Genomic DNA, 15,255 nt, shown 5'->3' with positions numbered 1-15,255 from the left:
ATATAAGACTGACTATTGTTCGCAGCATAATTAGATAGTGAACTGACGAAACTGTCCTTCCAAGACGTAGGGGTACTGGGACCCTTTTTTGGTAAGCGGGACGCGTCGAATGGTGGTCCAAATGGACAGTGTCTCGTGTTGTTGTTTTTTCTCTTATTTCAGAACAACTGCCGCTGGCACTTTGACAGACTACGGTTGTTACAAGCAGACTCTGACCAATATTAACGGTCACGGTTAGTGGGCTTTTCACATTTTCCTCTTGGATCGACCCGGAATTCCGCTTCTTAGCTTCACTGAAGCCAATCTGGTTCGCTTAGCCGCAACTAGTATGTTGTCTGGTAGGAAATGGACCAGCTGGTGAAGATCTGGACTATTAAACAATTAGGTAAGCCAGATGATTTAAAATAGACAGACTTGTTCATCTATTTTTATTTTAATTATTATTTTTTACTAAATTATTTAGAGTAATTTTAATATTTATTTAATATTTTATAGTTTAAAATTCTAATAATAATATAATTTTTATTTATATTTTATAATTATAATAAAATAGAGATAATGTATTATAGTAAACATAATATAATATTATTACAGAAAATTGACTTACTTTTCTAATTAATAAAAAGTTCAAACATGAGTCGGAGCCTTCTAATGGGTAGATTTTAATTTTTATTTTATTTTTCAAAATAATGTCAAATGCACAAAGAAAATATGAAATTAAAATATAAAAAGCTAATTCCATTAAAGTCTTATCCTAATTATAATTGAAGAATCTTCCTCTTTTATTTAGATTCATAAATCGCACTTTCACCATGGTCAAGTTGGTATGGTGCACCAACGAGTAGATCCAATGAAAAAATAAGGCTAATTTTAATTACCACCAATTAGCATAATTAATAGCTATATTCAGGGGAAAAACACTAATCCATCTATTTTATGTCTTCTAGAAGGGCGGCGGCTTAACGGGTGGAGGTGGTGATTAGCGTTTTTTTTTTTATTCTTTAGATGAAATTTCGCCAACTTTTTTGGCTATTAATTTCTGCACCTCCTCTTTTTTGAATTGTTAATTCACTTTTTTACATAAAACGAATTAATTAGGGAAAATTTAAACCCGGCCTACAACACTTTGAGTTAATTTATTTTCTTTTATGTTTTTGAATGTTGATAGGGATGCATAGAAAAGTTAGGAAGAACATCATTTTAAATGAAATTATTGAAAAGAAGCCTTGGTAGCAACAAATAAATGGCAGTGAAGACAAACAAGAATTTGATGAATGTTGAAAATCAAAATAATATTAAAATTTTAATTTTGTTGGTTATTTGTTTGGTAGTACGACTTTATATAATTTTATTAAATTGAAATAATTTTTAATAAAATAATTTTTTAATAAATAAAACATATTTCTAAATTAGGTTCAATTCAACAATAGTATCAAAGTAGATATATCTGATTTACTAAAACAAAATTAGTCTGCCCAAATGTATCACCATCATTCCAAAAGACTGAAAAAGGTTGCAGATGGACCAAAAAAAGCTATATGGAGGTAAAGGGGTGGCATCGAGCTGAGCCAAACTTGAATTTGTATATGTTCGAGTTTGACTTGATCTGAACAATTTGAGCTCGAGTTTGAACCCAAAAATTTTAATCGAGTTTGAGTTTGAGCTTGAGTTAGGCTCGAGCTCCAACCAACATATAAAATTATAAAAAATATTTTAATGAATTTAGTACCATTTAGCTGAAAGCTATCACAAAAAAGTCTAAGATTTTGTAATGGTGCATACTAATATATTACCAGCTTAGTGGACTTAGAAAAAAAAACAAATATCTCAATCAGTAGTGTTTATTCCATTAACAAACAATAACATTAGATGTTGAAGGACTCAAAATAACCGAACTATCGATCGTCTTTGAGGTTTGAAGTAAATAAGAGTAACTATCAATAAACTAAAGAGGAAATTAATGAGAGAAACTAGAGTAAAGGGTATTTATGTAAAAAAAAATTATGCTAATAAATCAACTCACCAACTAACAAACCAAACTTGAAAAATCTCGAGTTTGGCTTGTTATACTTAAGGAACATTATTTTAAGTTTGAGCTCGAGCTAAACTCAAATAAAAACTAAATGAGCCAAGCTCGAACCGTTTACGAGCGGGTTTGGCTTTGTGCTACCCTTATTTAGAGATATCCAAAATTACATGTAACAGTCCCCTCATAGTCTTCGGTTAGTATTTCTTGTGCACCCCTTCCATAAAAAAAACTGAAGTAATTGAAATAAATAACGTCATTTACTACTTAAGCATTACTGGGTTAGAATTCGTGGGTCTCTTAATTCATAAAGCAAGAAGGGGTGGGCCCTATCTAATCATATAAGGTGAATAAAAATTTATCCTTCACACAAATGATTCTAATTCGCCCTTACTGTCTCCTTGAAAGCTAAGTCTTTGTTATCAAAACCAAACTACAGACAAATAATGACCTAACGTCGCTAAAACTGTGACAGGCCTGGAGGGGCCGGCAGCGTCTCCTGGGACACGAAAAGCAGCCAGAGTTCCTTGCCACAACCACGTTTAGTGCTAGCTTTTGTTTGACACGTGATAAGGGGCCCACATCAGCTTTTCATTCACATCAGCTTTGTCGCGTTAAACCTTCATTGATCCTGGAATATATGAGCATATTCCGATGCCTTGGTTTATTTTATTAGAATATTTGAGCTTGGAACACGCTGTCTCATTCTTGATGGTACTATTATAAGACTAAGTATTTCTTTAATTAATTAATTTCCATTATATTATTTAGGCATGTACGATAGTGAAACAGGGGAAATTATCCGTAGAACAAGGATAAACTGAAGGAAAGCATTTTGTATTTGAAATATCTGTTTCAATCACAGTCTGTAGACAAGATCCGATGGGTCTTAGATCTTGTGGATTACTGCGGTGCTAAATGGATCAAACAACGTACTGAATGAATTCTCCAGGTTATTCGACAATGCTTGATTAAGCTAGATTAGTTTTTGTGTAATTACAATCACTTCCATGAACCGTTACAAATTCATATTCACTTCAGTCAACTCCTGAGTGTCTTTGGAATCCCATTGAAAAGCAAATAACAATCTGTTTCCAAGAGGATTGCAAACAAACCTTAAGAGGAGCCATGGACGTCTTATTTTCCAAAAACCCATGCCCATGTAAATGTAAAACTAGGATTTTTTTTCAATCGGCTTAAGAAATGTTTTAGCAAATAAAAACCTAAGTTAGGTTGCTTGAGTTGGATACGTTGGAATTATAGTTTCAAATATATTATTTATAAAATAAAATTATCATAATTTTAGTGGCATAGGGCCTATTTCTAGATGTTTTGTCATTGGATGTTCAGTATAGGGAATAATAGCCAGCACATCCCTCTATAGAGGTAGATTCATTGGGTACATTGACTGGACACATCCCTTGGGCACGAGGAGATGTATCTTTCCTAAGGGGATGTTTCTTTCTGAATAGTCATTAGTGTCACACCCTTTGAAATTTTATAAATTCCTTTATGGTCTTACAAGTGAGGCTAAGGCTATTTGCACACCTAGTTTGGCTGAACAGGAGCAAGTTTATCACTTGTAAACGAATTATCAAAGGTTATCTTGTGTACTTTAAATTTCATTTATATTCTTCAAGATGAAAGATATGCTTTCTTTATTCTTGTTATTTCAATTCTATAATATATGTATGGCTCTCATGATAAGGAGAATTATGGATGAATTTATATCTATTTTTATTATGTTTATTTTATTACTATTAGACATCATGTCTAACAGGATCATGATTTGCAAGCACATTAGCAAAAATGGCCAAGTTGGACCCTAATACAATCCACTCTCCCCCGATTCAAGTCAATTCAATCAAGTCACGAATTGATTCGATTAGTCTGAAAACTCTAGTATAAAAATTATTATATAATTATCTTAACTTATAAAAGTATAGTTAAATTGATTTAATTAAATAATAAATACTTGGTTATTTACATGTTTATTTATAATTCTATTATGATTTTATATTTTTTTAACATTAGTTACCTATTTATTTAGCCATTGACTTGGCTAGCACTTACCCATGAGTAGTTGGTTAGTAAAAAAGATAAAAAATAAATCTATCTATTTTAAATACAATGCATATGATACAGGTTCAACTCTAATTACCCAATTGAACCGGGTTCGGTAATGCGATCTTTGGGAATTGACCAATCCGATTGAGAATGATGTTAGAAGCTACGAAACATTGTTCGACCCCGCCAGAAAGAGGTGGCATTTTGATATTTGAATTCTCTCAAAGAACTTCTCTGGTATAATCGCACGAACAACCTCCTGTTCTTCTTCGGTTGCACGTCCATCAACCATGCTATTAGTCTGCGTCAACGTCTTTTCTGTTGCCAGGTAGTACTGCTTTTGATATCTGGCTATCATCTCACTAAAGTTAAGGCTGAAGCAGCTACATCTATTTTTCATGTCTCTTGAAAGTTATATATTGTTCAATTAAGGCAATGAACTCTCGAGGTTTCGAGGAATAGTTGGCGATCCCTTTCGCTTTAGGTAATGTCGCTCTCCGGACAATGAACTCGCTACTGTGAATACTGCTATCGTGGTTTAGATAAGCTGATCGAGCTTCAACTGGAACTACTAAGTAAGTGCAGTAGAGATTTTTTCTTTTTTCCTGTTTCTGAAACTGCTGCATAAACCGGTGACTTCCTTGTAGTTGTGACAATTAAAAGATCTTTTATCTGCTAGGCGTCCTCCATCACCTGCAGACAAGGAATCACGGATGATGACCTAATGAACAAAAAATCATTTATATCAAGCTAAAGCATCTAAGTTATGAAGAACTGAGTTAGAGAAAAAATGCCCGTCATTTCCTGCAATTTTTTTTATGAATAAAAAGCCCAAATCTGATGGCAAAAATGTTCCAAGAGGCTATGTTCCTCTATTTCCTACTATTTCAAAAATCTTAGACTTGCATGTTGATTCCTATTATTTTTCTGAAGCCTAAGACGTTCCTCGTTCTTCTCAATTGAAAGTCTAATGGCAAAGGGAAATCAAGCACAAAATCTTTCTCCTGACATAGTACAGCTGATTGAACAACTTGAACGTCATTGGGTTGCTCCAGATGATTCCATGGTCTCCAAATCCACATACTATGACCTTTTCAAGCAGTACGTGGATTGTCTTTTTTACAATTCCTTTCTGAATTTTGTAAAGATTTTAAGGTTATATTGACTTGTCTTGCAGGCCAGAGAGGAGATGTCAACAGAGAGATTGCGCTATTTAGAAGGCATGGTAAGATTACTTCTGGCATTGAGTTTCATTATATTGATTTGGAACATGTATATTCACAAAGATTTTTTTTGAAATGTTTTTTCTGCTTTCTCCTCTTAAATGTTCATCTTGCCTTTCAGACTACTTATGCCGAATCAATTGCAATGGTAGAAGAGTACCAACAATCAATGTCTGTTGGAGATGCAAACTTTCAGGGCCTTTACCCACTGTTTGGCTTAAAAGTATCTCCACAGTTTTGCAATTATCAGCTTCCAAATGCTGTAAATTGAAGGCATTTTCTTTTCGTTAGTTTTAATGTCAATAACCTTTATGAAAGTCTGTCTGGACCACTCCTGGCAACTATTATCAATATTTTCTATTTGTTTGTTATGGTCTCCCTGCCTTTTACATATTCATTGCTTGTGGATTGTCTTGCTTGTTCTTTGTTAGAGTGCATCTTATTCATGTTTCAAGTTCATGCAGAAGTGTCTACAGAGCAATCTAATTTTTGTAATTAGTGCATTGATCATTTTGATAATCTCAGGTTTTGAATCTCTTGAACAACGATTAGTAGTTGCCAAGGCTGTTCAAAAGTTGAGACTGCCTCTCATTTTTAAAGATGGAGAAATTAATGAGGAGAACATAGAGAAAATGGGCAGTCTATTAAGGAACTCTTTTGATAGTACAAGCACTAGTGCTAGCTTTGCTTTGAGCTCTAATTCCATGAGTTGTAGTAATGGCCTGGTAGGTTTAATCAACAATGTCTACACTTCTGGTGTTGCCGATCCAGGAGTCTGTGGTGTTCCAAACGCATTCCTTGGGATCACAGCCAGTTATTTATGGCGAATTCGGTTTCAGCAGATCTCATCTGTGGTATGTTTCTATACTTACAACTTCTTAATTAAGTGATATAGAAATAACCTTTACTGCAGTACATAATTTTATAAAGCCTTGTTCATTGTTTGTGCTGTTTGTGTTTTTGCACCAGTCTGATTTCATTTGATTTTATAGTTGTAGGTTGGTGGTCATTACTGCTTAAAATGTAAGTTCTTGGTGACAGTTTCAAAAGCTACTGGCTGCACCAGTCTTGTAGCTCGTTTGATTTTATAGTTGTAGGTTGTTGGTCAGTGCTCTGTTTGATGCTCACCTGATTGCTGGCTGATGCATTTTCTATGGATGAAATGGGTAGTTCTAAGAAGCAAGTTGGTTGTGCCTTTCCACAACATGAACTGTATAACTGATACCAGTATTTTCTTCCTTTTTTTTTCCCTGTGAAACTTATTCCCTAACTCAATCTACAGGTGCTCGACTTCCAGAAAGGTTTGATTTATTATTTTCAGGATATACTCATTCACTAAGAAACATAAAAAAAATGATCTTTATTTCAGATTTAAGTCTAGAATAAGCACTACATGTAAATTAATGAATTGGAATGGAATTAGCACGACCATGTTAAAAGAGGAGCTCAACAGACTACATGTTTGTAAGAATGCTTTAGGATTGTATCACTTTACATGTGTATATAATTCCTTAAAGGACTCTGTAGTTAAAAGTAAGGAAAGAGCAGAAATTGTAACTACCATATGCATTTTAGCGGCCCTTCATTATGTTCCCACTTTTGCTGTTTCACTTTGAACGCCTTTTACTGTTTTGATGGTGCCTCCTCTAATATGTGATGGAATGATTCTGTTCCATTTGTGATTCTGTGGATGAACTGTATAATTAATCTAATTTTGTTACTATATCACTTGAGATTCTTAATCAAATGGTTTTTTATGATTATTTAATAGCTATCATACTTAAGCGCTATTTTTCTTTGATCTGTTCCTTTTTTGGTCAATAAAGAAAGTCACTCTAATCACCAGTCACTTCCGGTTATATGTAGAAGTAGCTCCTCACGGTATGCCTTCTTTTCTTGAGTCAAATTAATTATTGTGGAGATTGGAAGGGAAGAGGCAGCAATCTGGGAGGATCAATATTCAGCATAATTTTTTACGGTACTGTGTTCTATTTTCCTCTTGTTAGGAGCAAATATTAGGCGTGCTCATTATGCTTGTCAGGGATTTTAACCTGCAACACCAGCATCAATATATATGCTTGCCACTTGTCCATCCAGTTTAATTGTGTAAATTTTCAAGATTGATATAAATAAAAGAAATTTTAAATTCTCTCTTTTGTACCATTCTTGATTTCCGTTTCTTTGTTGATGAATAGGATGAATTGAGGAAGACCTGACTGTGCAAAATATGTGGAACAATGAATGCGAAGTTGAGGTTTGTTCTGCTCACTTGTATATTATGCATGTAATTTTTGACAAACTTTATGGTACTAAGTTATTTATCATCATCAGATTCTTGTCTCAAGAATGTCATGGTCAGCTAGGTGAAGTTTTCTTGTCTGTTGTGCCTTTATAAGGTGGGAGATGACCATGAACCTTGAGATTGATGGAAAACAAAATATATACTTCCTTCGGTTTTCAAGATCGGAAGTACTAACATAATTTCTGTATTACTGACTGAAGTCTTATTAAGGATTAGGGAGTGGCTACCTCCTGACCTTTTTCTTTTTTCTTTTAGTTTACATGTTTCAGGTCTCTTCCTGTCTTAGTTCCTATATTCCATTTTTTCTTTATATTTGTTACTGTTCAAGCAACTATCAAATAAATTTAATTAATCATTAGAGAACTCGGTATGCTGGATAACTTTGACTGCGAGATTAGCTTCTCTTAATGTGGTTTAATTTTAAATGTTGATCTCCATACCCCTGTGAGACTTGAACCTGAAGCCTCACACTGGAAACTGCTACATGTGGCCATTAAGCTAAAGGCCCCATCTGCTTTTTCGTGGTGACTTAGTTGTCAACTTTCAGTTTTGGAGGCTTAGGCATTTTCTACAAATATGGTATACCAATAAAATGCTGTTTTCACCTTGGAATAGGCTACACGTCTACATGAGTACCAAGGAGTTGATCAGGACAGTGTAAAGGTCCCTTCATTTACACGCCTCCTCCTAAATGCTATAAACAAAAAACTGTTAAGGCCAATCTACTAAATCTAGTCTGCAGGAACTAGAGAGCACGCAGTGGACAATTCACCAGGTTGAAATGGATTTGAAGCCAGGGCACTCAGCTACAGGACTGCTGGTCACCATCTGGTTTCGATGCAAGGAAATCCCACTAGTATCCATTTCATCCTTCATTTCAGTTAATCACACGCCTCAAAAGAAGACATATCATTCTCTCCTTCCTCCCTTTTCTCCTCGTTCCTGATCACATTTGGACTTGCAAACGATAGTGATTCTTTCTTGTGCAGAGGACTAACATGATTAGTTGGACTGTTTAGAGTTTCATCCTCAGATAGGTAGTTGCCTTAGTTTTCGCTCTAGAATCAAGTGGACTCAAGGCAGTTTTGTGAGTTCTTTTGTTGCTTCATATGCTTTTAACGTTCCATGCCTAAACTGTTTCAGTTTGTTAGAAGTGAATATGTGTGATCTTATACTTCAAAAGACCTAAAACGATTACTTATTTGCTACTGATTGGTTAAATAGGTAAATAAATATGTAAAAAAAAAATTGTAACAATATCATATGACTCAAAACCACAATATGATTGTTTTCTTTAGGTGCAAAAAGATAGCTCAAGTTGAACAAAAAGGAGATCCCTTTTCTCATTTCTTCACTCTCTAAAAAATTAAGCTCATATGTAGCCCCTAAATTTATGTTTATTTTTTTAATTTGTATTTATTAAAATTAACAATGATCATACTAGCCATATTTAATGGATTATATTACTATAAGTAATAAATGTAAAAAATTACTATATCTTTTTGTTATGTGCCTCTATATTGGATGGATTGACTAAAACCAGGTGGTGGATTCTTCAATCTTCATCAACCTTGCTCTACTATTATTCTTAAAATACTGCTTAAAGGACTCAATTTTTTTAGGGGTTAAAGAAGAGTGACGATAACTACAACAGCAGATAAGCCAAAGTCGAGCCAGGATACTGAGAGAAAATGAAAAGGAGCACCATGACTTAATTCTTTAATTTCACAATTGTTTAAACTTAAAGCAGATAAGACAAAGAGGCGAAGGGCTAAACATTCTTAATGCGACAAAGAGGCGAAGATTCGATTTCACTTGTCGTATTAAGCATCTGAAGGACTGAGTTAAGTACGAATTTGGTGGTATCATCGATGTGCTAGATCTTATAATAAGGAGCAAGTGATTCCCCTCACGAATCTCTTTATATTTGTTTACTATTACCCAAATTTAGAAATTGGAATTCCTAAACAAATATTTCAAAATTAATTTTAGAAGTTGTTTTCAGTTAACTTTGAACTTCGTGGAAATGCTTCGATCCACTTTCTTTCTGTATTTAAGATCGAATTCTGGATGGGACAAAAGAAGATTATAATAAAACCATTGTTGAAATCTACGATCAGGGTTACAGGGGTAGGTTGTGGTCAGATTAACCCTCCCCGGTTGTTAATTCGATCAGCCTGAATTGACCTAGTTAGTAAAAGGGGTCAATAATGTAAAGCCAATTTCAGACCTTTCAAACCACTTAAAAAAAGGATTTTTTAATGATTATATAACGGTTTTTGATAATTTATTTATCCATTTTCTAGAATGATTAGAATACCCCCATTTCAATCTAGCTAACCCTAACAAATAAACTAACATTTTAGTATGTTAAAGACTAGTGTTAAATTAAGTTAAAGTAATGTAACATAAAACTATGTTAAGGACTAACCTAATACTACATATAAATTCATATGACTAGGGGAGGCATCGAACCGATCCGGTTCGTGAATAGGTCAAGGCTTGGCTTAGAGTCGATTCAGTTTGGTTTGAATAAATCCTATCATGAATTGAGTTTGATATCGGTTTTGGATTCATTTAAGTAAACTAATCAAACTCGAATAAGCGACAGTTCAGTTCGTGAGCTAAGTCGTTTCCTTATCCAAAGTTCTGATTTCTTTTGAAATATGCAAATGAGAGATATGTGGGTCTTCGAGATTATCCTAGAGAGCCGTTTTGTTGAGACTTCGGCCTGTCGAGGTTGCTAGTGTTCACCGATTTGTCGCAGACGTGTGTGTGGACGGGCCGCAAGGGATGCCGGGGTAACTAGACCCGGACTATCACCTGTCCTTCCAACTCACAAAGAAGAGTGATGGACAATTTTAAACATATTTTGTGTACAATATTTATGTACAATTTTATGCATAGGTCATGCATAATTTTGTGTATAATTTATATATAATTTTATTTATAATTTATTTGATATATATTGTATACAAAATTTTAAATCTAGCTTGGATCTCAAACCCGGCTCGACCTCGTGCTCAAACTCAATTAAAAATTTTGGACTCGAACTCAATTCCAATTTTAATTTCGACTCAAACTCGAGTTCAAAGTATTCAGATCAAGTAAAACTCAAAAACATGTAGATTGGCTCGGATCAATACCACCCCTAGATGTGATAATACTATGTTAAAGATCAGTAAGATAATAAGTTAAAATTTCTAAGTGTTGTTGTATTAGGGTTAACCTTGTACTATGTTACCGACAAATAAGAAGAGGTTGAGGCTAAAGAGGAGATATTTTAGTCATTAAAAAAGAGCATAAGAAAAGGTTAAATGGTAAAGTGAATATAAGAAATATAATTTATTTAAAAATAATATATAAAAGGTAAAAATCCTAAAAAAATACAATACATAAAAAGAAGATAGAAATGTATAAAGAAAGAAAAGAAGATGCAAACTTTATAAAACATATTGGTAGGTGAGTATCTTTAGGTATAGTAAAAACTATAAGAACCAAATGTATGATCTAGTTTAGTCTTAGTTTCAAGTATATCAATTGATTTGATTCGGTTCTTACTCTTTTGAATAACACCACAAAAAATCCCATAACTGAACCATAGAGATTGTGTATATTAACTAGGCTGGTCTCCTCTAATCATTTGAAGAGTATATATAAATAAAACCCATCTCTCAAGGTAGATCAGTCACATCAATCATCTTAGGCACCGGCCCAAACACGTCCAGCAGATCTAAACTCAAACCGATGAGGGAGTTAGGTCAAACGAAGTCTGGTTCAACAGAGTTAGGTTACGGGTCCGGTGCTCCTGTTTGGTCGTTTGACTGTTCAGACATTAGGGCGATGGACAAGTATGGTTTCGTTTTGTAGTAATCCACTCAAAAGGGAATCAGGAAACCACCACCCGGCAACTTACAAGTAAGAATACAGTTAAGAACTAAGCTCAAGAAACCTTAACGCCATGGGATGCTTAGCTTCTGAGAGCTCATTCGGTTTCCGAATCTCGACGATCTTACCATCGACGAGAAGGCACACAATGTCGGCAATCCTCTGAATCTGCTTAACACTATGAGACACCATAATAGTCGTCAGCCCGTGCGTGTTCTTCAGCTTAATGATTGCATCCTCTATGTTTTGCGTGGAGATCGGATCCAAGGCGCTCGTTGGTTCATCCAGCAGCAACACCTACAAATGAAACCAATAAAGTCTCGCTCGTTCACTCTTTCAAACATATACTAATCAACCATTTTCTCTTGTTCTCTTTTCTTACCTCGGGTTCGTTGGCCAGCGTTCTGGCGAGGGCTACTCTCTGCGCCTGACCTACAGAGAGTTCGTTGCCTTTCTTGGCAGCCAAAGAAGCGTCAAGGTCGGCCATGGCGAGCAGCTTCGCAACCTCTGCGTCTGTAAGCTTTGTTCCCCTCAGCAGCGGACCGTACCTCACGTTATCTGCAACCGTGCCTAGAAACGCATCCAGAACATGATTCAACAAAATAATAATCATATAATTGCAACTGCGTATCAGAAACGACGGCGTCGATCACCCCTTCAGATTATAAGAATCCACTTAAAAACAAAGTCAACATCGTGGTCGATTTCGTTTTTTTCTATAGCTTTTCCTAATTGTAGGCATAGAAAGGTCCCGGCAGGGAATGATTCGTGTAAAAAAATATCATCGTTGATCGGCAGCTTGGAGGCTGTATACGGACACTTAACTTTGTTGGCTGCAGTCAGGCAATCTTCCATGATCGGCAACTCTTAAAATATTCTGAGCCAGTTTGAATTTTTCGAAAAATTGTTGAAAAGTCATTTCTAATATAAATATATTTTCAGGACTGTTAATGGCTTCCTATTTTCTGAAAAGTTTTACAAAAAATTTTTTACAAAAAAATTATATAATTTTTTATGTAAGATGATATTTTTTTAAATCCTTCAAAATTAACCCTTTTATGCTTGCGAAAAAAGATTTTTTCTTCTATTAAAATTATTTTATAAATTATTTAAGAATTAAATAAACATGCATGATTGTAAGAAATTTTCTGAATAGTAAAGATTTCACAAAACGTGTTAGTGAACTTGAGTAATTAAGCTTAAGAAATGACAAAGGGACAACCGCAGGACCGAAAGCCGTACCTTCGAAAAGCGCCGGGAGCTGAAAGAGCATGCCCACTTTTCGGCGTAAGCTCACCACGTCCATCTCACAGATATCCACACCGTCCATGTAAACCGAACCGGGAGCAGGCTCCCACAGCCGGTTCAACGCTCTCAGGAACGTCGATTTTCCGCTGCCGCTGGGTCCGATCACCCCCACCACCCGCCCTTTCGGTATATCCACTCTCACCGCCGACAGTATCAGCGTCCCCGAATCTGCCTGCTTCGACAGATCTCGCACCCGAAATTTCGGCCCTGAAATCGACTCAATCTCATTGACGTCCACCAGTAAATGATCTGGACACACAGGGTCACCGCAAAGTGTAAACCGACTTAACAAAGTGCAAGTACTACTGGTCGGCGCAAGGGAAAAAGAAAACCTGCGAAATAAGAAAACACGATCGACGTACCTGCGCTGGATCCCATTATAGAATCGCGGTTTTACGAGATTCAGAATGCGGAAGAGAAAACAAATTAGAGGAAAGAGGAAGAAGAAGGAAGAGAATGGAGAATAATTATAAGCTGGTATCGCTCGAAGAGTTCTTCACCAGAAGAACTGACGCCCGGTTGCGACCCGTTGTGGTTCCGTCAGCATCAGAGCTTCCAAAGAGATGCGATTTTACCAAATGATACCTCTTTTTTCAAGAAATTGACCTATTTAAGCTCTTAATATCGTTCTCAAAGGAGTATGTGCAGCGGTTGGAGCAATTTTTTGAACAAATTATGGGTAGTTTAGTATTTTTATTAATTCCAGGAATCTTCGAATAAGACGACATAGCAGACAAGCATCCGGATCACATTCGCGGTAGGACCCACATTCTCGGCATTTTTTTCCTGAGTAAATGATTTCGATGGAAAATATTTTCAAGAATATATTTAGAAAGTATTTGGCATTGTGAATCTCTGTGATATTCAAAATACAGGCCGAAGATGGAAAACCAAGAAAAAAGTTGACCTGGGTGAGGATTTACGTTGAGTGTACGGCCGAAGAGTTGAGTCATCAATGAAGACGGCCACTTGGAGAATAAATAACACTAAAATAATTAGTTTTTTAAGATATAGAATTTGTAAAAAGTATAATTTATAGGGCGATGGCGTGGATTGACCAGAAGATGACACGACACTCCAATCTTTACCGATTTATTTTCCAAATGTCAGTGCTTCACGTGAGACACGTATCCTTTGCTTTTCAGTATCTTTTAAGAATATTCTTAAATAGTTTACCTGATAGTGATACCTCTTTAAGAGCATGTATGCTAGAGAAAAATCTTTCTCCAGCTCACGGGCGCAAGTTACCATTTAGGGACAATGAAGGAGGTCTCAGGGCCCAACTCCTTTGGGCCTTGGGCCCTACCCTCACTTGTTGGACCAAATACATAATGGGCATTAGATAACAGATAAAATACAATCTCTTCATTTATCGGATCCTAATAGCTACCAGCGTCTTTGCTCTTCCATAAAAAGGTATTCTTTCCGATTCCGTCCACCCATACCGGTGTTGTGACTCTTCTCTGTTCCAAACGATTTCGGTTTTTTATAGCTCAACGGACTGTCATATCTGAGTGAAACGTTGAGAACCACTTAGAATATTTTACCGACTCAGTTAACTCCAGTCAAACGAACTAGTTCTATTCCTCCGTGTCTGCGAGTTGTTTCTGACCTCCGTTGGCCTTTTCTACCCACTTCCCTGATTCAAATGGCCATTACCTCATCTCTCTGGACGCTTGTCAAATGGGAGTGGTCGTTGCACAGAGCTGCAGAATCATTTCCCTGGAAAAAACCAAAAAGAAATTATTTGCTTCTCGGTTGTTTTCAGTAGTGATCTGTAAATGGCTCCGAACTCTTCGTCAGAGTACAAGACGGACCCATGAGCTCACGGGTACAGAACACGAGAACGATTGAGATTTTGAAACTGAAAGTGGTCTCATAAACCTCAACCAAGGTTGAACCAGAGAACCGTTTTCCATACCTCAGCATTCGAGCCCTGCGCTTAAAGAATCCACAAACGCCCAGCATCGGTAATGCTACTTGGATTAAATATGCAATAATACTGCTCGGAGACTGGAAATTTCAGTTTCTGGAGGCCACAACAGCCGGACAGCCCACTGCGGATGCAATGAAAGGGAGGATTCTGCTCATAAGGGGGGGTTAGTCCACAATGAAGTGGAATGAATTACCCCCGTATTACTTAGTTCATCCCATTTATGGCATTAGTCTAGAATGACTTTAATTGAAGTGAGATAACACCATTTCATTCGCTCAGGCAAAAACGGGGAAAAACTGTTTCTTACCTATTTTGTAAATCATCTACTATCCACGCGCTACGCGCGTTGCTTCTTCCCCTCCCCCTTCTCGTCAGCCTCTCCAGACGCAGAGCCCCCTTGGCCTCCCTCTCTCCCCCCCCCCTCCTCCGCGATTTTTTTCTTCCCTCTACCCCCACCCCCGTCGGCCGTCCTCCCTCTGCCCCCACCTCCGTCGCAGAGCACGGG

General features: G+C 36.4%; 2 protein-coding genes and 1 long non-coding RNA gene across 3 annotated transcripts; 2 read left to right on the top strand and 1 right to left on the bottom strand.

Annotated features, from left to right (window-relative positions):
- The first annotated feature begins 4,651 nt into the window (after positions 1-4,651).
- On the top strand, positions 4,652-7,232 carry LOC137947051 (AUGMIN subunit 4-like). Its single transcript, XM_068793343.1, has 6 exons — positions 4,652-4,668; positions 5,027-5,198; positions 5,271-5,318; positions 5,438-5,555; positions 5,842-6,170; positions 7,183-7,232. The coding sequence occupies exons 2-6, from the start codon at positions 5,064-5,066 to the stop codon at positions 7,186-7,188; spliced, it is 636 nt and encodes a 211-aa protein (XP_068649444.1). The 5' UTR covers positions 4,652-4,668; positions 5,027-5,063; the 3' UTR covers positions 7,189-7,232.
- On the top strand, positions 7,224-7,719 carry LOC137947052 (uncharacterized). The gene is made up of 3 exons (XR_011111109.1): positions 7,224-7,294; positions 7,512-7,570; positions 7,648-7,719. It is a non-coding gene; the product is annotated as an uncharacterized lncRNA (long non-coding RNA).
- A 3,492-nt stretch (positions 7,720-11,211) lies between these two features.
- On the bottom strand, positions 11,212-13,311 carry LOC137946259 (ABC transporter I family member 17). The gene is made up of 4 exons (XM_068792484.1): positions 13,177-13,311; positions 12,749-13,063; positions 11,889-12,076; positions 11,212-11,803 (listed from the first exon to the last, which is right to left on the bottom strand). Exons 1-4 carry the CDS (start codon positions 13,190-13,192, stop codon positions 11,549-11,551), a joined length of 774 nt encoding a protein of 257 aa, XP_068648585.1. The 5' UTR covers positions 13,193-13,311; the 3' UTR covers positions 11,212-11,548.
- Between the last annotated feature and the right edge of the window lie 1,944 nt (positions 13,312-15,255).

Source organism: Aristolochia californica, unplaced genomic scaffold, assembly GCF_029961685.1.
Source record: "Aristolochia californica isolate CCGP_79_NKW_82.1479 unplaced genomic scaffold, dmAriCali1.0.hap1 SCAF_12, whole genome shotgun sequence".
NCBI classification, from domain to species: domain Eukaryota; kingdom Viridiplantae; phylum Streptophyta; class Magnoliopsida; order Piperales; family Aristolochiaceae; genus Aristolochia; species Aristolochia californica.
The sequence above is the reverse complement of the archived record's forward strand: the minus strand, read 5'-3'. Positions and strand labels throughout refer to the sequence as shown.

Coding starts and splice junctions, on each gene's coding strand:
- LOC137947051 (XM_068793343.1), top strand. CDS start 5,064: ATGGCAAAGGGAAATCAAGCACAAAATCTTTCTCCTGACATAGTACAG. Junction 5,319..5,437: donor TGCGCTATTTAGAAGGCATG/GTAAGATTACTT, acceptor CTTGCCTTTCAG/ACTACTTATGCCGAATCAAT. Junction 5,556..5,841: donor AAAAGTATCTCCACAGTTTT/GCAATTATCAGC, acceptor TGATAATCTCAG/GTTTTGAATCTCTTGAACAA.
- LOC137946259 (XM_068792484.1), bottom strand. Junction 12,077..12,748: donor GCTCCCGGCGCTTTTCGAAG/GTACGGCTTTCG, acceptor ATGCGTTTCTAG/GCACGGTTGCAGATAACGTG. Junction 11,804..11,888: donor CGCTGGCCAACGAACCCGAG/GTAAGAAAAGAG, acceptor TTTCATTTGTAG/GTGTTGCTGCTGGATGAACC.